Source organism: Vespa crabro, chromosome 7 (assembly GCF_910589235.1).
Source record: "Vespa crabro chromosome 7, iyVesCrab1.2, whole genome shotgun sequence".
Taxonomy (NCBI): Eukaryota; Metazoa; Arthropoda; class Insecta; order Hymenoptera; family Vespidae; genus Vespa; species Vespa crabro.
The window spans coordinates 9,024,987-9,049,056 of NC_060961.1; the positions used below are offsets into that span (position 1 = coordinate 9,024,987).

The following is a 24,070-nucleotide window of genomic DNA, read 5'->3' on the forward strand; positions in this document are numbered from 1 at the left end:
CCTCTTCAAGATTAGGTACGACCTCGTTGAGGACTTGAAGAACTGTTGTCAGATCGGAACTGATAGTCAAAACTCTAAAATCAAAAGAAACCAGAAAAAAAAGAGAATTATTTTCACATCTATTTCTTCCATTTTCGTTTACAACACATATTTTCTAAAATAATATCTAAAACAACTTGTACTGAGCCTTTCTATGAAACTTTTCAAATATCCTCAAACATTTCTCACAATCGTCCTATTAATTCAATTCCCTGGAAAAAAAGACGAAAAAAACAAGTATAACAACAAAAATGTAAACATAAAATTGACATTTTTTAACTTAAAATATTAAAAATATAGGAATTTTTTTTTTATCGAAAGAGATCTTTAATATTACGAATTATAAAATAATATAAAGATAATAATAAGAATGACATTTTCTTATCGTTCTCTTTATGGTTATCTTTGCTTTATTATTTTTCCAATTATCTCGCAAAGAAGGAAGATAAAGAAAGAGATAGATAAAGAAGAGAGAGAAGGAGAGAAAGAGAGAGAGAGAGAAAGAGAGAGAGAGAAAGAGAGAGAGAAAGAGAGAGAACGTAGGAGTAAATTTAATTATAATAGAATAAAAGTAAAAAAATAGAATAAAATAAAAAGGAAAAAGAATAAACTGTGCAAGGGAAATTTAGCTGAGTTAACCTCGTAGCTGCGTAACCCTTTAAATACAAAGAAAATAGTTTTCTGTTGTTGAAAACAAGAAGAAAAAAATTAAAGCTGAATAAAAATACAAATTATTCGATTGGTGCTCACATATATCATAAGTTATTTGCAAATTGTTAATAGCATAATTATTTCTATAGTTCTAATTCCATTCGATCTTTTTTATTTTTCGTTCGAGATTTATAATCGAATGCAGGACACTTAAACGACTACATTTTTTTCCTTTTTTCCCCATTATCGTACCACATGCATATTGTTAATAAGGTGAAGTGTCTTTTTCCTTTTTCTTTTGTTTGATCAACTTCGGTTTAATGATATATTCATCATTCTTTGGCAAGTTGAGATTATTATTAATCTGATGATATCGTGTTAGAAGACAATATATATCGAAGATCATGATACGAGTACAATACATGTATGATATATACACATATAGAATGCAACGAAACTACGGGATGAAATTTTAATAATGGATTCCTTATATGTAGTAAAAGAAAAAAAAATTAAGTTTCATCAATATGAATCCACAAAGGAAATATTTAATTTTTGAATTGTAAGACGTTTTATTATGATCTTACAAATTAATTGTACTGTATGTTTATATGCTGATATGACGATATACTTCGTTGACATTTTCTTAATTTTCGAAACATCTATTGAATTCTGATTTAAAGTAATATATTGGGTTTCCGGACAATCCAATAATTATTACTTAATTATAATACAATTCATAATCAATAATAATTAATTACAATTATAATTTTTAAAATCTTATATTTAACAGACACGATAATTTATATTCGAATATAATTTAATTACACAATAGTTATTTGTATTTAATTCCAATAAATAAAATAAATACAACCTTACTGATGGAGTACGTTAAGATCATATTTGAAGTTCTTATAAATCTAAAATTAAGCATTTTTGTACTCAAATAATTTTCTTTCTTTTTTCTTTTTTTTCCACATATGAGAGACACATTACCAAAGTTTTATCACGTTTGCACTCTCTATATAAGAAGATGAATGGTGTCCTCACTTCCCCTTTCCCTTCATATTTTACAAGTATGAGGATAAAGAAAAAAACTGTTATATAAGAAACATAAGCTTGAAAAATGATTTATAAAAAAAAATAAATAAATAAATAGAAAATAAATAAATAAAAAAAGAAAAAAAAAGAAAAATAAAATATAATATGAAGAAATACGAAATAACGAAGATAATGATTTTCGTTCGACATGGTACAAGAAAAATAAATATTGATGATATTTATAGAACCGAAACTATTTTCAATCTTCATTGATATTCCAATAAATTGGCTATAATCATTGAATGTGAATGAAATAGATATAGGAATATTCATCATTTGAAAACACTCATAGCATTCAAATGATTTCCATTATCACTACGAACCATATTAGTTTCTAGAACCAGCTCTACTAGTAAACACAGGCTGTGTTAACAGATTAGATAAATATCGCTAATCTGATCTTATAACATGTACTATCTATATCGAACGAAAACCAATTCGTTGTTATTTCATAGTTCTTGTTAAAAAATTTTTATTTACATATACACATATCATACATATATATTTTATTATATAAATATATATATATATATATATATATATATATATATATATAATGTTAATCACATGATTACATATAATCGAACTGGTACACATTCATTTATTCTATTTGGTTAATCTAGTTTTTTCATTCTATTTCTTATTATTAATACTATTGCTATTATTATTACTATTATTATAATTTTTATTATTATTATTATTATTATTATTATTATTATTATTATTATTATTATTATTATTATTATTATTATTATTACTTCTTTCTTCTGCTTCGTCATTTATGTTTGTTTGTTGTTTACAGCGTGTGCTCTTAACGCCAATGTTAATTGGTGCCAAACGTAAACATAAACTACCATCACCAAATGGATAATTTTTTTTTCTTTATGGGGACAAGGAAATAATCAATTTTTTCTTTTCCTTTTTTTAAATTTTTGTTCGGACATAATCTTCTTATAAAATTATATTTCTAAAAATAAAAATTATTTTTTTCTCTTTAAAACAAATGCGTGTTGACCTTGTTCGGAATTTCGCGCGAACGGAGTCAAAAACCAATTTGAATTTTATGGAAATTCTTAAACCAAGAAGGACTTATTTATATGCTACTTCGAGTTTTTAGGAACGCATCTACATTGGAGGAACACAACCACACTTGAAGTTCTATTTGTTGGAAACGAAATATTTGGTGAATTAATTTGACATATTAGCGACAGAGTAACGAAAGATCTTGTTTGTCACTTACGACATTTACTCAATAATTTCGAATAATTATTATAATAGCAGAAATTAATTTATATTTTAAAATTAATATGAACAAATAAAATAAACAAAATATTTTAATTTTTTCTATTATAATAAATTTTATATATATATATATATATATATATATATATATATATATATATATATCATTGTCCATTACGAACAATACGTTTATCATAAAATTTTATCCGACATCGATAATATGTTTTATATATACACATACACATACACATTTGTATATTACAGGGTAGGTCAAAAGTTTCAAAGCGCGTCAGAAACTCTTAGACAATATTAAAAATATTATTTACACTTTTCGACAATATTAAAAATCAACCACTTTTATAGGTTAATTTTTTTTCATGCTGTAGAACTACAAGCTGGGGGAAGTTTATTTTATCTAAAACCTAGTCTTAAAGATTATAGTGTTAATTTTATAAATTAATGATTACAAAAAAGAAAATACATATATATATATATATATATATATATATATATATATATATAAATATATATAGCCTAAGAAGTCTCGAAGAAGAGTAATCGATTTTTAAAATCACTTACGAACTTTGGACCCGCCTTGTTTAATATATATAGATTCACATATAGTGTATCCAGTTTAAATGTATAAACACAATTATTTCCCTAAGTATTAAAAATACAAGAAAATGTTTCAGAAGAATATTGTAAGGTGTCAAGGAATTCACACCATAGTGGTAATTATTAGATTTTGCAATGTCTTTCTAGCATCCTATGAAGGTCCTTTTTTAATTCTTAAATAGAATTCTACATTGTTTATTATATATTTTTGTAGTAGACATCGAGCCATTATAAAAACACCATTCTACACATGTATTTTGCATACGCCATTGTTGAGTTATTAAGTTTCAAATTTGACGCGATATACACCGCATGAACAGACTTTATATGCTTCTAGACGGAAAAAAATGAAAAAAGAAAAAACAGGAAAAAAATTGAACTGTCACATTGTTATACAAAATGTATAACTGCTATTTTTAATAATGTAAGACACATAGAACCGATAAAATGTCAGTGGAACTTTAAAGTACAAGCTTAATAACTATGGTTCATGCTAAATATACATACGTGTGGATAGTGTTTTGTAAACATATCAATTATATGAACATATATTAAACGAAGAATATAAAATAGCATTAAAATAGCATTAAATTAAAATAGCATTTTAACGTAACATTCACAAAACTATCCAATATCATCGTTAAGTAAAATAATTATCAAAAAATTAATAACAATTTTTCTCTTATTTATACCATATACACATTCCTTTGAAACATTTTCTTTTCTTTTATTTGCATTTTTACTACTTACAGAAATAATTCCGTGTATACATTGAAACAGTTATATACGTGTGTGTGTATATGTGTGTGTATGTATGTATACATATATAACGGAAATTTGGATATATACGAGTTTGAGTTTCTTCCAAATGAAATTAACGTGATAGTGGTATGCGTGTGTTTGATATCAATCTGATCTTTGCAACGAATATGTAAACTTTGCATACTAATGCCGTTAGTAGGCCAAATCCTAAAGCAGATAAAGAGAGGAAGCTTGTTAAGTGATCACGTACGATGGAGAGAGATAGAGATATAGATAGATACAGACAGATAGATAGATAGATAGATAGATAGATAGATAGATAGATAGATAGATAGATAGATAAAATAATAGATAAGTAGATAGAATAAGTAGATAGAAAGAGAGAAAGCGAGAGAGAGAGAGAGAGAGAGAGAGTTTCTGTTGGTAACTCTGTTTTTGCTTCCATGTTGAAAAAGAAGAAAAGAAAAGATTCGGGATTCATTCTTCGTTAAAAAAGAGAGAAAGAGAGAGAGGAGTGAAGAGAAAAGTGTAGAAAAACGAACATACGTTCACCAATTTTCGTACTCGCAATAACTAAAGATTGTACCTCTCGGAAGCATACCGTATCTATTGATCGAAGCTTTTCAAAGCTTTTCAAAAGCATCGACCATACATAGTCAACACGTTTCACGTCCATCATTGCGTGTTCACCGTCCGACTGTCCATTCGTTCTCTTTATTATAACAGTGCTGCGTTTGATAAAAAAAAAAAGAAAAAGAAAATAGAACAGGTAAGGATCAAGAGAAAAAAGATTATAAGAGAGAGGAAGAGAGAGATATATATTATTTTTTCGTTGTATTAACGAATCATAGCGCATCTGCAATAATTGTTCTTTCCTCCTTTACTATATTCTTGTCGTGGATTACAAGAAAAGAAAAAAAAAGAACAAAGAAAAAAAATGAAAATAGAAGTAGAACGAAATATAAATATATGTGAACATTTTTTGTTTATTTTTTTTTAATTATTTCAATTTATAATGTCGAGAGAGATAGCAAAGTGCTAAAATCGTTAACGTTAGGCGGGAATTATATTTAGTGGAGAGAAAAAAGAAAATACTAAAAAACAAAAGAAGAACTAAATGATGGAATGAAAAAAATTATATAATTGTTCTTTGTTGATAATATCGACTTATAATTTTTATAATTATATGATCTATCGACTCAATGAGATCTCGATAGACGTTCTGAAAAAGAAAAAGAAACATATAAACGAAAAATAAAAAAAGAAAAAAAAAAGAAAAGAAAAGAAAAAAGAAAAAAAAATCAAATAGCACTTATTGGATGTGGCAAGTTTAGCATAAGGGACTAAAAGGAAATAACAACAACAATATGGCGTCGTCCACGATGATAGCATCGAAGCGTAATATACAACAATGGCGATTAGGGATACCTCGGCTTATTAAATTTATTCGGTCGAGGAAAAATCTCGCCGATTTCATTCGATCGTTTTCATCCCCTCGAATTTAAAAACGGGACTTGTGTAATATGTGTAAGACAGAGACAGAGACAGAGCCAGACAGACAGAAAGAAGAGGGAGGGAGAGAGAGAGAGAGAGAGAGAGAGAGAGAGAGAGAGAGAGAGAGAGAGAGAGAGAGAGAGATAGAGAGAGAGAGATAGAGAGAGAGAGACAGAGAGAGAGAGAAATGATTATGATCGTGAGACATATCGTGTGACGGCCAACGATGATGGTCGAGGACATGTACGCGAGAACGGATAATACATAGATAGTGAGTGAGTGAGTGAAAAAGAGAGAGAGAGAGAGAGAGAGAGAGAGAGAGAGAGAGAGAGAGAGAGAGCGAGAGAGGAAAATAGATAGACAGATAGATAGAGTACAGTCAAGAATAATACGTGAGAACGAGATAAACAAAACAAACAATAGTCGTTTGATAGACAGACAGATAGACAGTAAGAGTAAGAAGTAGTAATAGTAATAGTAGTAATAGTAATAGGAGAGTAATAAAAGTAGTAGTAGGAGTGTAGTAGCAATAATAGTAGAAGTGTAATAGTAATAGTAGTAGGAATGTAACAGTAATAGTAAAAGGAGTGTAGTAATGATAGTAGTAATAGGAGTATAATAATAATAGTAATAATAAGTAATAAAGGTAATAGTAGGATAGTAGTAGTAATAGTAGTAGTAGTAAGAGTGTAGTAGTAATAATAATAAGAGAGTAATAGTAGGGGAATAATAATAGTAGTAATAGTAGGGGAAGAGAGTAATAGTAGGGGAATAATAATAGTAGTAGGAGAGTAGTAGTAATCGAGTAATGAAATAGTAGTAATGAAGTGTAAGATTTAGAGAGAGAGAGAGAGAGAGAGAGAGAGAGAGAGAGAGAGAGAGAGAGAGAGAGAGAGAGAGAGAGAGAGAGAGAGAGAGAGAGAGAGAGAGAGAAATAAGACAATAAGAAGTGGTGTTGGTTATTACCGTTCGGGTCCGGGGCAATCGGGTACAATGATTGAGGCTTTGTACTGTCGGGCCATGGTGGTTGGTGGTTGGTTCATTGTTGGTTGGTTGGTGGTTGTTGTCGATTGTTGGTAGGGTCGTGGTGGTCCATCGTTTGCCGAGTTCGAGAGTCGGGTTCCGTCGTTCCGGGCACAGGGCAACGGCAGGGCAACGGCAGGGCAACACGCCAGGGGGGCACGTTTGGGTTGCGTCATTGGGCAGGGCCAGGGCACAAACCATCAACCAAGTTAGATCATTCACGAATTTCTCAAACCAAGCGAATCTTTTTTTTTACTTTTATTTGTACTTTTACTTTTATTATTATTTCTCTTTTTCGTTTGGATTATATTTTCTGGATATCGTTTGCCTTATTATTATTATTATTATTATTATTATTATTATTATTATTATTATTATTATTATTATTATTATTATTATTACTTGCTTTTTTATTTTTTAATATTTTTGATTCGACGCGACTAGAGCAAAATTGAAATATTCGTTTTGATTTTTTTTTTTAATTTTTATTATCATAAGACCCACCCTAACTGGAGGTTCCCCAACCCTACCAACCTTACCATCCCTCATTCCCTCAACCTAGATCATCATAAAGTGTCTCTGTGTTTCTATGCGACCTATAATATCTAAACGGGACAATGTTATAGTTTGACGATATACATTTTCTTGGAAATATTTCTAAGCTTTATCAAAATCTCTTCTTCTGCCTGGATTGATTATTGTCGAAAAGTTTCGAATATGAAAACTTGATTATTATTATTATTATTATTATTATTATTATTATTATTATTATTATTATTATTAGTATTATTATATAATTGTATGTACATATATATATATCTACGTATATATATATATATATATATATATATATATGCATGTATGTGTATGTGTATATGTACTTCACGAAAATTAGGTTATAACGTTTCTAATTAGAAGATAGGACTTTTCCGAAACTCCTTGATGTTATGGAACAAATCTATTCAAATGGGAACGATTGCCTTTTCACTTACTATTATATATATTTCTCATAGGAGAAAGAGAGGCAAATAACTGAGGATACTAATATGAAAGTATGTTGATTCAATTTCAACAATTATTCTTGGCGAATTGAATTATATCTTTCGAGCTTCTTCGACAAAAAAAAAAGAAAACTAGAAGTATAAATACAGAAAGAATGAAAGATATGTGTGTGTGTATGATGGATAAATAGATAGATAGATAGATAGATAGATAGATAGATAGTTAGATAGATAGATAGATAGGTAGATAGATAAATAGATAGATAGATACAAAAGAGGGAGAGAAGGAAAAAATAGCGAAATAGAAAAAGATAGAAATATTATAATTATTTTTTTTTATTTTCTAAATATCTTATACCTGTCATTTCTTCTTCGAAAAAAAAATTTCCTAAAAATTGGTGATAAAACAATGAATGAATTAGTTAATGTTAGAAAAAGAAATGGATGGAAAAAAGACGATATTAGACAAAAGGATATCTTGATCCTGATATTCTCTTTTTCCACACGAAAAGAATACTTGACCCCTCTGAACTTCAGAGATTGTCAACCTGAACGATCTTTTCTTTGATTTATTTGGCGTTCTTTTCACGACTAATTTTTTTTTCTTTTTCTTTTAATTATACTTTTTTTAATTTTTATTTTCTTTCTTTTTATTTATTTTAATAGATCATAAATTCCTCGCGTTAACTGTTACTGCTGTTGCAATATATATATATATATATATATATATATATATATATATATATATATATATATATCTATGTATGTATGTATGTATGTATGTATGTATGTATGTATGTATGTATGTATGTATGTCGTTGTAAGGCTATATAATATGTACGTTATTGTTCACTGTTCAATGTCCGAAGGTCGTGGTTTACGACACTGACCTCAGTACCAGAATGTAAATGTTTTATTTGATGCGACCAGCGTTGCGTAACTTCCTTTCTTTCTTTCATTTTTTCTTTTAAACGTTTTTAACAGAAAGTCTTTTTTCTTTTTTATTTAGATAAGAATCAACTTTTTAAAAATTATTTTGTTTTTAAGTTAATTTCAGTAATTATTTTATTTTATATGAATTATTTATACACTATTGTAGGATACGTGAAAAAATTTGTGGTAATCTCTCAAGTGATTGAATATCATAAAGATATCTATTTAAATTGATTATCGAGGAAATTATTTTTATTGAATTATATTTTATTAGAAATCTTATAAATAATAGATTTCTTTAATCACAATTATTGCGATGACCGTGTTCCAATATTTAAAAAATATTTTTGTTTATTAATAGATTCTTTTTTTTATTATCGTAAACCTTCCACAATTTAAATAATAATAATAATACTAATACTACTACTATTAATACTACTATTAATACTACTATTACTACTACCACTACTACTACTTCTACTATAACTACTATTACAACTACTACTACTACCACTACTACTACTACTAATCTTCTACTACAACTACTACTACTACCACTACTACTGCTATTACTACTACTACTACTACTACCACTACTACTGCTATTATTACTACTATTACTATTACTATTACTACTACTACTACTACTACCACTACTACTACTACTACTACTACTACTACTACTACTACTACTACTACTACTACTACTACTACTACTACTACTACTACTACTACTACTACTACTACTACTACTACTACTACTACTACTACTACTACTACTACTACTACTACTACTACTACTACTACTACTACTACTACTACTACTACTAATAATAATAATAATAATAATAATAATAATAATAATAATAATAATAATAATAATAATAAACAAATAATAATAACTATAATTAAAAATAAATATCTAATGAAGATTAAATATATTAACTTATTTATTTATTTATTTATTTTATATTATTTTATATTATATTTGACGTTTTAGTATATTTAATAGGGACACATGAAATAATTCGGTCATTTGTACTACTTCAATGGATAAACACGTACATAACACGCACGTACTGTACCTAAGCCATAACACGCGTCTTATTGGCCTTGTAACGCAAATTGGCGACAGTATCGAGTGATTATCGAAGAACTATGGAATGTAGCATATACGCGCATGTGTATGTACAAACGTGTACATGTAACACGTGGGTACGCGCACGCATACAAACATACATACATATATTATTTGTTTGTGCGTGTGTGTATATATATGTATATAAATATGTACATATATGTACTTACTAGTCGGTCGCACGTTACTTAATCGTGTATATATAATAGCACACATAATCGATGCCTTGTACTTGTACCTCGGTTGCAGACGGATTCTTACAAGAGCCGTTTCATTCGAGAGAACACGAGAATACGTCGAGACGACAATTTTTCTGCTGCGATGCATCTAAGTTCTCGTTTCGTCAAGTTATTTCTACAAGTTTTCTAGTCTTTTCTTTTGTTTTTGTTTTTCTTTTCTTTTCTTCTTCTTTTAAATTCTCTATTCTTTTTTTTTCTTATTTATCTTACTTTTTGTCGCATACTTTTATAATGTTCTGTATTGTCATCTCTATCGTATATAGATTAATTGATATTCCCACATATTCAAATCGATCTTATCTCGATCGAACGACATTTTGTTTTCTGTTTCATCTCTTTTTAGATTTCATTTCATTAGAATGTAAATTATATGTAGATTAGATTTGTGTAATATATATATCATGTTTAAATGATTTTGTATTTAAATGAGATAGAAATATATATATATATATATTATGTACATCTTTTATTGAAATAATTTAAAGAATATATTTTTAGAAAGTAAGATATAATTTTGAATAGTATTATATTATATATATTATAATAGAAAATATATTTGTAGAAAAAAGATTTTTTTTAATAAAATATAATTTTTAATAGTATAATATATTTCGTATAGAAATATATATAATTGAATATTTTTATAAATAAATATATTTGCGTATAAAATTGTACATCATTTTTTTTAATAATATAATTTTAAATAGTATAATATTTGTATGCAAGTGTATGTATTTTGGTAATCATATAAAATTTAATAATATTATACTCTTATATAAACATATATTTTTGTAAAAATATCTTGCTAGAAAAAGAAATATATATATATATATATATATATATATATATATATATATATATTTCCTACTGCCGTCCATGAAAATTTTGCGTTCCAAAAAAATGCTCTACAAAATTTATAAGTTTGTTAACAAATAACGTACGATCGAGATACGTCTTTCCAACTACAATGAAAAGAATATAAAAAGAAGAATAAAAGAAAGAAAATAAAATAGGATAAAATGAAATAAAAATATCAAATAAAAACAAAGTGAAGATGAGTAAAAGACTAAGGTAACGATACTAAACAAGATCAACATAAAAACAAAAAGGAGAAAAAAGGGGAGAAAAAGAAGAAAAAAGAAAAACTATTTTAAAATGAAAAAAAGAGACTCAAAAGAAAAGATAAAAGAAAAAGTAGGTGGGGAGAAGAAACGTAAAAGGGATGAAAAAGAGAACAATAAAAGGGGAGAGGTACGATGTGATACAAAAAAGTAGAAATAAATTATATATACACACACACACACACACACACACACACACACACACACACACACACACACACATATATATATATATATATATATATATATATATATAAAGAAAAAAAAAGAATTTCTAGAGAAAAATGTCGTTGAAAATCCGAGAAGTCTCTCTCACCTGACTTCGGAGCTTTGTGATGTTATGTCCTCCCTTGCCTATTATAGATCCAGCAACCTACAACAGAGAAATGCGTCGTAACGACGCGTCCAGGATTTATAAGTTAAGGACACGAGTTAGTTTACGACTATGATTTATTATGTATGTAGATACCTACATACAATACTTACAAGGTAAATCAAAAGTTCTTACATAATATCTACAAATTAATTACTTTTTCTCCAAATTTTAAGGCCCTTGTAGTTTTACAATTTGGAAAAGAAATTAGTCTATATAATAAAATGAAAATAAAAAGAATATATATATATATATATATATATATATATATAAAATATAGTATACTATATTATTATTATATTTATCAGTAATAATTAAGTAATTAGTAATAAACAATTTAAAAATAATAGTATATATATATATATATTATTTTAAAATATTATTGAACTTCAAAATCTAAATTTAATTTTGTATGTATATATATGTGTGTGTTATTTTTATATATTACTAATTTTAAAATCTGCATATAATTCTGTATGAAAACTTGAATGTTAAAATACATATTATTATTATTATTATTATTTACAAATTGTTAAACTATAATAGTAGCTTATCCGAAAAATTACAAAAGAAAAAAAAAAGAAAAAGAAAATTAAAGAAAATTAATCTCAAAAAAGAGTAATTTATTTTTAAAATCACCCAAGAATTTTTGTTACCCACCCTGTACATATAATACCTATACATATATACGTATACAACATGCTTGTCGCGTTGCGAATGCGACCTATTCTAGCCAACTAAGTTTCGCTTTCACCACGAGAGACCTCACCTTTTCTTCTCATTCTTCTTTTACTCTCACGTCTTTGCACCTGCTATACAACATTACCAACAAGCACGCGACATCTTTTCTCAAGAATCCAATTTCTTTCTTGCTTTTCTTTTTCCATAGACCTTCTCTTAATTTTTGCATTTTATATTCATTTATTTACTTATTTATTTATTTAATTTTGTCCACTCGAAGAAATTTATGGTAAAAATTTTCCATAATTATAAATATTTGTAAATAGTTTTACATTTCTTTTTCTATTTTTTATATAAAGTCTTTTTTCTAATATTTTTGTTTTATTTATGTCTTTTTCCTTTAATAATAATAATAGTAATAATAATAATAATAATAACAAAAAGAAATAATTTGAAAAATTTATATTATATAAAATATCTTCGAAAAAAAGAAAATGAAAAAAAATTTCAAATTAAAATTAAAGAAAAGAATCAAATCTTTGGTCCTCATCGTCGAGACGTTTAATCTTAAAAACAAGTCTCCATGAAAATTTGTGACACTAATTATTTATGACACAGATAATATGAAAAAAATAAATTTCTTCGTGATACTATTCCGAAAATGTATATTTATATAATACACACACTTGCGCATGAATACTCGACATATTTTTTATGTATAAAATTTTTTTATATATGATATATCTATGAACAAAATGATTTATCATAGAAAAGTTTTTCTCGAACATATAGTTTTTTATAACAAAAATAATTGTTATATGTATACAGTTATGATTTATTACTTACATATAATATATATGTAATAAATTAGTAATAATAATAATAATATACAATATATTATTCTATAATTGTAATAAATATATATATATATATATATATATATATATATACATATATGTAATATTATTAAAATATACACATAAAGTATATTAAAATATATATATACACATACATTACACACAATTATTTCTGTTAAAAAAATAAAGCACACATAACGAAAAAGAAATTTCTCTAATAGATCATATTCTTTTTTCTCTCATAACGAATCGTATCGTTAGTTAGAATAAATATCCTAGAAACGGAAAATACCGTGTCAAGGTACGGAAAATGATACGTTCTAGTATGGACAACTCTAGTCGTTACGACAAAAACGACCAACAGAAACGAAAAGAGGGGGGAAGAGAGAGGGGGGAGGGAGAGAAAGAGAGAGAGAGACGAGGTCGTCCATTCGTTCACTCATTTGCAATAATTACGCTTGGTCGTCGTGAATGAGTTCACTTTTGAAAAACGTTCCGTAACGACCCTGACAACGCACGGAGTTATTATATTTCGACTTGATTACGTCGATCGACGAGCTCAATAAACGCAATCGGTCTCGCGCGACTGCACAAGATCAATAGATCGATATGTAAGAGGCGATCTTACGATACATATATATGTACATGCATACATATATGTATACGATTATTGCTTGTTCTTACATTATCGATATTTTCTATATCGTGGGACTATCGATATGAACGAAGAACTATCTTCATTAGCATATTTGCATCGAAATTATCTTATTTTTCTTTTCTGATCTCGATGTTCAATATTATTTTTTTCTATCTTACTTCTTTTTCTTATTTTTTAAACTATACAAGAATTATATTTTTCTAATATTTTTTTCTAATCTTTATTTAACTTTATGTATTATATAACGAACTTTTTAATTTTATCACTTCTTTTTATAAATAAAAATCAAATTATGTATTATTTCGAACTGAAGATTTGCCCGTGTTAAATTCGCTCATTAATGTGATTTATATTTACATATACATATATACATATTCATAAATTTTTAAGAATTAATTAATTCTTAATTCTCATTAAAAACATTTTTACCATTTTCTTTAAAAATATATTTTATAATAGAATGCTATTAATACATAATATTAATATATAATTTTTTGTTATGATGTAATATTTATAATTGCATAATAATAAGCATAAAAAGTTCTATACACGAATATACACAGCGAATCAAAAGTCTGCAGCTGATTTCTAAAATCGATTATTTTTTTTCGAGTCTTTGTAAACTTGTAGTTTTACAATTTCAAAAAAAAAAATTAGTCTACATAATAAAATATGGTTAATGCATATATATATATATATATATATATATATATATATATTATACAATATTAAAATACTATATTAATTTAATTAATCAAATTAATTTATAATAAATACATTAAAAGTAATAATATATTTGAAGTATAAAATATTATTTTTCTTAAAAATAAACTAAAAAGTCTGGAAAAAGAGTAATTCATTTTTAAAATTATCTAGGGACTTTTAAGAGCCTCACCCTGTGTACTTGCATGTATATAAAAAAGAAGAAAGGTAAAAGATAAAAGAAAAAAGATATAAGAGAAAAATAAAAAAGAAATATAAAAAAAAAAAAAGAAAAAAAGTAAATTAATAAATAAAAAATGAGAATATACAATATTATTTTTATCGAGAAATAGATGAACACGAATATATAGGTCGAGCCAAAAATTCCTAGATAATTTTCAAAAAATTAATTACTCTTTTTTGAGCAAGTTTCGAATTTTTAAATTAAACATTTTTTCTCAAATTGTAAAAATGTTTCTAAACCCATAATTCTACTAATCCTTTCTTTTTCCAGATTGCACCGTTCCCGTAAATTCATAAAAATTCTATTCCTTTCTTTTTATTGGTCCCCTTACTTTGAAAATGTTTAATCCTATAAACTTCTTTCCTTTTTTTTCGTTGTCGCGTGTTGAACGATGATGAAGATGAGAGCTATTTCGTTGGCACGACGACGCACCTCGCAATTCGCTTAGCAATTTGTCTAATTAACACTACAAGGATATATGATCGGCTGCCCTAAGTGATTTCTTATTATGTCATAGTCGTAACATTATCACAAGTTCGCTTTTTCTATCAGAGATGATCAACATCTTGAAGGAATTGTCATTTAATTCATATAAGAATTCATTAATTCTATCATTGATTTATCAATTAATTTTACAAATACAAAAAAAAAGAAAAAGAGAAAAACTATTAGTTTATTTTTTTAATTAATCTTATTGTTATAATTAATCGAAAATGTAATATTAACAATTCGTTTCGTTATTATTTATTTCTATGAAAATTACTGTTTTCTTGCATTTTTTTCTGCTTTTATGTGAAAGATTGTTTGTTTGCTTTGTAAAATATTACAATTTATATTAGTAATTATTATGTAATTGTAGATCTATATAAAAATTTGAATTGTGATTTATGAAACTTTAAAATAATCTATGAAATCACGCGTTCAATGATATGTAATACCAACTTATAATATTCAAATATAAATAATAATTATTTTATATTTTTATACCAACTTATAATATTCAAATATAAATAATAATTATTTTCGTATAAAATTATATAAATAATATATAATTATTAAATTTTATATAATTATAATTTCGATTATTTAGAAAAAAGAATTCTAGAAACCTCTTACTTCTAATTCTGATTCTAATTCTAATTCTAATTCTAATTCTAATTCTAATTTTAATTCTATCAATATCTCATATACTTCCTTTCGCATATAACATTTTTAATCTAATATAAACATATTTTTTTTAAAGAAATAAGTTAGATTCCATAAATAAATTAGAATCTCAAAAGACAGAGATTAAAACTCAGTAATACACCATTTCTGTAGTTATACATGTGCAATATTCTTATATAAGCAACTATAGATAATAGATAAAACGAAAATGAAATAATAACTATCACATTACTATTGTACAATTATATTATTTCACAAATCTCATTTCTAATTCTAATTCTACCGATATTTAATATATATATATATATATATATATATATATATGTTAAAATAAATAAATTTTCTATTCAATATGTTTCTTCAAAAATTATAAATATTTTTATTGCTGTAAATAAAATAGAAACAAAAAAGAAAAGAAAAAATTAAATAAAGAAGTTAGAATTTAAAAATAAATTATACTTCGAAAAAATATATAGGTTAAAATTCAAAATCAGTGACAATACACCATTTTCATATTTACACTTGTGCAATAATCTTGTACAAATAGTTACTAATTACTAGTTACTAGTTACTAGATAAAGTTAAAATGAAATAGTAACAATCAAGATCTCTTTGCGAAATAAATACGAAGCATCGCCTTATTCGTGTTCAAATGCAATAAAAGCAAATATGTATATATATAATAAAATGGAGTTTCTTTTATAAGTGTGTTAGGGTTAGGTAAAAAGTCGATGATAAGGCTTTGCTTTCAAAAACATCAAAGAAGAAAGAGATAAAGAAAAAGAAAAAGAAAAAGTAAGAGAGAGAGAGACAGAGAGAGTGAGTGAAAGAGAGAGAGAGAGAGAGAGAGAGAGAGAGAGAGAGAGAGAGAGAGAGAGAGAGAGAGAGAGAGAGAGAGAGAGAGAGAGAGAGAGAGAGAGTAAATCTAATCAACTTTTTCAATCTTTATTATTGCAACACAGAGAACATAATGTAACGTAAAATAACGTAATGCAATAAGGAAGCTACGCAAGTGGCGTAATTGGTGTATCCGTTTTAAACGTTTCGCATATATACAGTACATGAGTGTTGTGTACATATTTCTCTTTTTTGTTGCTCTCGCTCTCTCTCTCTCTCTCTCTCTCTCTCACTCGCTGTCTCTCTTTCTTTCTGTGTTTCTTTCTTCTCGTCTTAACTTCCGCCAAATAATCGAGAGAATTTTTCTCTCGAAAAGGAGAGAAAGACGCCGGAAGTGGATAACGGTTCGTCGAGCTCTCTTTACAACGACAATGACCGGAAGTATAGTGAATTGTGAGAGATCGCATTGCATATGTGTACGTATACGCTATGCCATAGAGTATACCATCATTATTTTTATGAGGTAACTATTTGTTAAATAAAATAATGTTAATGTTTAAAGTTAAAACAATAATAAAATATATATTTGTAATAATAAAATAAATATATAATTATATTTCTAATACATTTGTGTTTGTGCATATATATATATATATATATATATATATATATATATATATATATATATATGCACAATATATGTGTGCTAATAATTAGAAAGCGAATAAAAACTGTGAAAATTATATAACAAACATTTAAGTTAGTATAATGTGAGAAAAAATATACATGTATATATAGAATAGGTATCTATGTGAGTAATTACGAAAGATAATAGAAAATCTAGAAATTATATAATATATTCTTTAGATTATAATAATATGAGAAAGAGAATACATACAGACATTTTTATAAATTAAAATATTAAAGAAAATATATATATATATATATACACAATAGAATATATATTGTATATATGAATATATATACAGTTATACTGAATATATATACTGTTTTCTCTCTTTTCTCACATTATTATAACGTAAAGAATATATTATATAATTTAAATATATATATATATATATATATATATATATATGTAAATATATATATAAAAGTAGGAAAGTAGTTAATGATTTGATAACTATATAATCAGGATTTTGATTATAATAATGCAAAAATAAACAGATACATAAATAAATACACACACACAGGTTTGTGAAATTTCGTAGTTACGAAAATTAATTCAAAATCGGGAAATTATATAATAATGATTTTTAGTTTATAACAGCGTGAAAAAATTATACACACACACGCGCGCACGCGTATATAATCTACGATTAATTAGTTTTTGCTTACGCTTTATTATTGCATCGATTTATGTACGAGGACATGAACACATAGACCATTAGTGTTAATGCCACTAAAAATCGAATTAATAGATACGAACAAAAAATACATATTATTTCTTCTCTCTCTCTCTCTCTCTCTCTCCCTCTCTCTCTCTCTCTCTCTCTCTCTCTCTCTCTCTCTCTCTCTCTCTCTCTCTCTCTCTCTCTCTCGTAGGAAAAAGAGAACTTACATTCATCGATCGTTCGGTGGTTAGATCAGTGAGTTACTATACGCGTTTATTTCAACGTGTTCACTTACGTCAAACATAGAACGTGTGAAAGTGAAAATACTTATTTTTGTTTATCATCGATGAAGTATTTCCAGTTCTTTACTAGTTTCTAATCGTTACTTCTTTTTTTTTTTTTTTTTTTTATATATTCCTCCTAACCTCTAACCTCTTTTACATCGATCGTTTATCAGTTTTGTTCTCTAATAAATATTTTCCTTTGCAAAATCAATTCAATAATAATGAAAATGGACGATAAGTCAATTGTTAAAAATAAAATTCGAAACATACCAATTCATTTTCTTTTTCTTTTTTACTATATATATATATATATATATATATATATATATATATATATATATATATATATATATATATATATACATTACAACATACATACACATACACACATACACACACGTACATACATACATACATTGGTTCGCGATTCCTTTCGTTTCGATGGTAATTACGATCTACCTTATCGATCGAATTTATATAACTCTTTATCTCATTAAATCGTTCTCATCTTCATTTGAATTATTAATCCATTTTATTACGTATAATCTTAGTTTTATTTCTAATACACTAACGAATTATTTTTTATTTTAAATAAATAATATATGTTTAACTTCTGGTTTTCTTACCTTGCTGGGAATGAGAAGACGAAGTTCATCGTCACCCTGTCGATAACGTTTGTGAGGACTGGTTGGCCCTCCTGAACCTGTCATGGCGCCCGCATCAGCTTCCCTCTTCATTATTCCTACAATAAAAAAAAAAAAGAAAAGAAAAGAAAACAATTGTATTAAAATAACCGAAATAAATACTCGTACTAATCACATACAAAAGTCAATTCGAAAAAGGCAAAGTAAAAAATAAAATTTGAAATTTAAGAGACTGAGATTACGAAGATTTTCCAGTATTCGATTATCCCTCTAAATTTATTTTTCATGCTCGTTTGAATCGATATTATCCGAGAATAACAATAACAATAACAATAACAATAACAATAACAATAACAATAACAATAACAATAACAATAACAATAACAATAACAATAACAATAACAATAACAATAACAATAACAATAACAATAATAACAATAACAATAATAACAATAATAATAACAATAATAATAATAATAATAATAATAATAATAATAATAATAATAATAATAATAATAATAATAATAATAACAACAAATATCTCCAAATAACTACGATAAAAAATTTACTAGTAATCATATAAAAAGGTTAATTCGTATAAGACAAAATGAAATAAAATCCGAAGCATAATGGTACCGAAAAAAATTATAAAAATTTTCGAGTATTCGAACACTAAATTTATTCTTCATGCTCGTTAAACTTGACTCGGTACGACCCATACGAATATACCGGGAGCAATCTAGTGAATTACAAAATTGCCCGTCACTAATTATGGAAGGCACGTGTTCTGGTAATAGATTGTACCGTTACACTGATGTCCTAAAAGCATGATGAGAATGATACATCAATTATACCTAATTTAAAAATCTTTCGATGGCTGTACAAATATTTCACTCAAACTCATTTAACAAAACATTATTAGCAAACCTTCAGTAAATGTTTAAATATTCATTGAATAAAAAAAAGAAAAAGAAATATTATATTATTAGCTTTAATAAAAATGTAATTACTATGAAAAGATTTGTTTTCGATTTTATTTAATTCAAAAGTTTTATTTATTTTATTATCTTTACTTTTTTCTTCGTTTTATTATTACTATAATGTTTGAAAAGATTAGATGTTCATTAGATGATTATAATTGACTAGAAAAAAATATAATATAATTTGATATACTATATAATATTATATATATATATATATATATATATATATATATATATATATATATATATAATAAAAAATATATATATAAAACTATTAAATACAAGAGAAATTTTTTGAATTCACAGTAATTTGAATTTCAAAGCTAAACTTAATTTAATAAAAATTATTGTTATTTGATCAATCGAGTTTATCCTATAAAAACTATTATAATATGCAAATCTGCACATAATAAAAATGCAAATATTATCATGTATAAATATCATTAATTTGAAGATAAATTTTTAGAATTCTCGAAATCACGTTAATTTCAATGCCAAATAGACTACTGATCTAAATCTAATAAAAACTATCGATATTCGATCAATCGAATCCATCCCGATCGTTGTTTAGAAACATAGATATGCTTACAACGCCATGGAATGCCATGCCCGTCATCGTACTTCCCCCACTCCTCTAATACAACACATTCTCTCTCTCACACACAAACACATACACACACACGCGCGTACGCACGCACTCACTCACTCACGCAAACACTAACTCATCGTAATCGTTTCGAGCGAAAGAAAAGGCATTGCTTGTTAGAAAGGGGTGGTTGGTTAGGGGGTGGGAGAAGGGTGTCGAAAGGAATACACGTACGCAACGACCGAATACCAGCAGCGATCATCCATGCGAATATAACGCGATAATACGCGTTTAGCATAGAAATCACGAAACACGTTGATCGACGTCGACATTGTCGTCGTCGAATCGTCGTCGAACCGTCGGTATACGAAACTCGTCTATAGGTATACAGGACGGATCAGAATAACTATTCCTAATTTTCATATCTTACAGCACGAATACACGTAAATCCCAATTCCCGAGCTCGTAACTTTATAGTATTGGTTTATCATAGAAAAGTTGTTCAAATGTGGATAACATCAAATGTATATATTCGATAAGTATAAATAAATATATTTTTAAAACACATCCTGTATAACATATTACACATCATGTAAGAATACATGGCAGGATTGAAGCTTTCATGGTATGCACGAACGCATTATAATGTGTAATATGCGAAAGCGCAGTCGTGAAACCCCGATGATAGAAAAATAAAACGCGTGGCGTACCCTTTCGGGATATCTCGGCATTCAACTAACGTCGTTGCGTCAAATAACAAGAATTACTGAAGAATTTATAACACATAGGAGTAATGTTGTTTTCTTTGGATTTTATTTTTTTGATTTCTTTAACAGCATCCTCTGTGGTTTTTATCATTTCTTTTTTCTTTTTTCGAAATTATTTTAATGTCCTGTCAAACAGATATATTATACAGGATGGGTCACAAATTTTTAAGGTAATTTTAAAAAATCTATTTCATAAATTCTCTAATTTCAAGACTTTTTAAGAAAATTGTTCTCTTTCTGTCTATTTTCTTTTTTTCAGCTGGAGATCATTTTTAACAGGCTAAACGTCTTCTATTATTACCACAGAATATGTATTGATCTCTCCGTATATCTTTTCATTTTTTCTGCGAGATAATTTTAACAGATAGAATCGTCTTATATGATATAAATATTATGAGAATATGTATAATATACTTTTATCTGTCTTTTTCTCTTTTAAATCTTTTTTTAACAGAAAAGGTCTTCTATATCACGTCAAAAAAAAAAAAAAAAAAAAAAAAAAAAAAAAAAAAAAAATATATATATATATATATATATATATATATACACGTGCGCGCGACACATCACACATGATATATGTGTATATATGTATATGTATATACACACACATATATATAGTATATATACATATGTATACGCGCGCGCACACGTGTATGTGTTATGTATTGATTTTTTCGTCTCATTTTTTCATCTCTATGAGTTCATTTTAAACGACAATCGTCGACTTACAATCATTATAGAAGTCGTTGTAATTTCTAAATTACGCGACAATTTTAGGAATTTCATTGAAAATAGGACTTTATATGAATATCCTAGCTCGTTGCTTTCCTAATAGGGATGGGATACATATCTCCGAGTTATGAGAATGGGCTATATATGTATTCACATACATAAACATGCGCATATATATGTATGTATGTATGTATGTATATAATGACTGAGAGAACAGGTGTACGTGTGTAAGTACGTACTATATACATACATATATATACTATATATTCTATATATACGTAGTATCCAACATAATTGGAACTATATCTTCTAAACGGTTAAAAATAGAAAAAAAAACTGTTATAGGTCGAAGTTAAATGGTACCAGAGGGTACATAATATGGAAATAATTTTATGCATTTTTGTCCATCGATATATTAGAAAAATGCAACTGCATCATTTTTTTAATAGAAACCTACATTTTGGCTGCAATTTTTATTTTCTATATAAAACTATTAACATGCTTATGCCCTAAATTTATATGTAGGAGTATATATATATATATGAGTTGATAACTCTATTCTCGTCTGAAATATAACAATTGAATTATGTTCTTATCTTCCGAATACTGAAACAGTTAGTATGATAATGCGTTAGATATGAGGTTATTATATGCAAGAATTTCCAGTACTTTTATAAAACATTTTTTAAGATAACAAAATCCCGTTCTATAATAAAATATAATAATATATAACATAATAAAAATAATTGTTATGTACATAATATGATAATAAAAATAATAAAATAATATATATATATATATATATATATATATATATATATATATATATTATTAAATATATATATATATAATAAAATTTTATAGATATATACGTAATATATCGTACATATTGTGTATATATACTGACACATTAATATAATATTTAACGATAATAAATATTACATTATTTTATCAAAACACACAAATTTATGATAATAGTATGATAGTATAATAATAAAGTAAATCTGTTGAAAAAGAAAAGAAAATGAAAGAAGGAAGAAATTATTATAGAAAATTAGTCTTAAAAATTCAATTAAAAAACTTTTGTACCTGGAATATATATTCGATTAAAACATCGAAACGGTAATCAGATTTTTAATTAATAGTTATCAATATCTGTTGATAAAACACTCAATTAATATCGACTATTAATACACAGTAAATTAATTCATTTTGAAAATAATATATATGTCATCCATTTCAAATCAACGTGTAAAAAGATACGAACAAGTCGACGTGACTTTGAGGACGTCTCGATAAAAACTGCTGGGAGATCGTACGAGTCGATGAATAAATACCTAGTTAAATTGATAAGTAAACAAATACCGTAGGACACTTTCGTCGTTGTTGTCGTCGTTATTTACGTTCTTGTTATTGTCGTTTTTTTATCTTTTAATATACATAAAATAACGCAATAAGAATAAATTTCCAAAGAATAAATTTCATAAGTAATTAAATGTAAGCAATCACTTTGTTTTATGTGACGTTGAAGTATAGTTACAAAACATTTGATAAAGATTAATTCAAGACCCACATGAGCACTGTAATGGTCTCTTATGCTATTTCATTTATTAATGTTAATTCGTACTTTGAGATTTTTCAAAAGCATCTAAATACAAATGATTAAGTACTCTTCTTCGTTAAGAATAATTTCTGTATAAAAATATAAAATTGACGTTGTTTATAATTATTATATGCGTTAATATTTGTTTAAATAATGGTTATTGAAATTAAATAAACTAAACGCGTAGAAATAATCCTAACAGTACTACAGTGTTGAATCTTCTCTCTCTTGAAAATAACTC

General features: G+C 26.3%; 1 protein-coding gene across 9 annotated transcripts in view; it reads right to left on the reverse strand.

Moving 5' to 3' along the window:
- LOC124425670 (heterogeneous nuclear ribonucleoprotein K) overlaps positions 1 to 24,070 on the reverse strand; it is a 127,863-nt gene that overhangs the window by 43,413 nt on the left and 60,380 nt on the right. For 8 of the 9 annotated variants that reach the window (XM_046966323.1, XM_046966318.1, XM_046966320.1 and 5 more), the window contains 4 exons: positions 19,141 to 19,256; positions 11,676 to 11,732; positions 6,871 to 6,914; positions 2 to 74 (listed from right to left, as the gene is read on the reverse strand). In XM_046966323.1, coding sequence (XP_046822279.1) covers positions 2 to 74; positions 6,871 to 6,914; positions 11,676 to 11,732; positions 19,141 to 19,251 — 285 coding nt within the window. In that variant the 5' untranslated portion in view covers positions 19,252 to 19,256. Of the gene's footprint in view, position 1; positions 75 to 6,870; positions 6,915 to 11,675; positions 11,733 to 19,140; positions 19,257 to 23,315; positions 23,477 to 24,070 lie in introns of those variants that run through there. The other variant, XM_046966322.1, reaches the window with a different exon arrangement.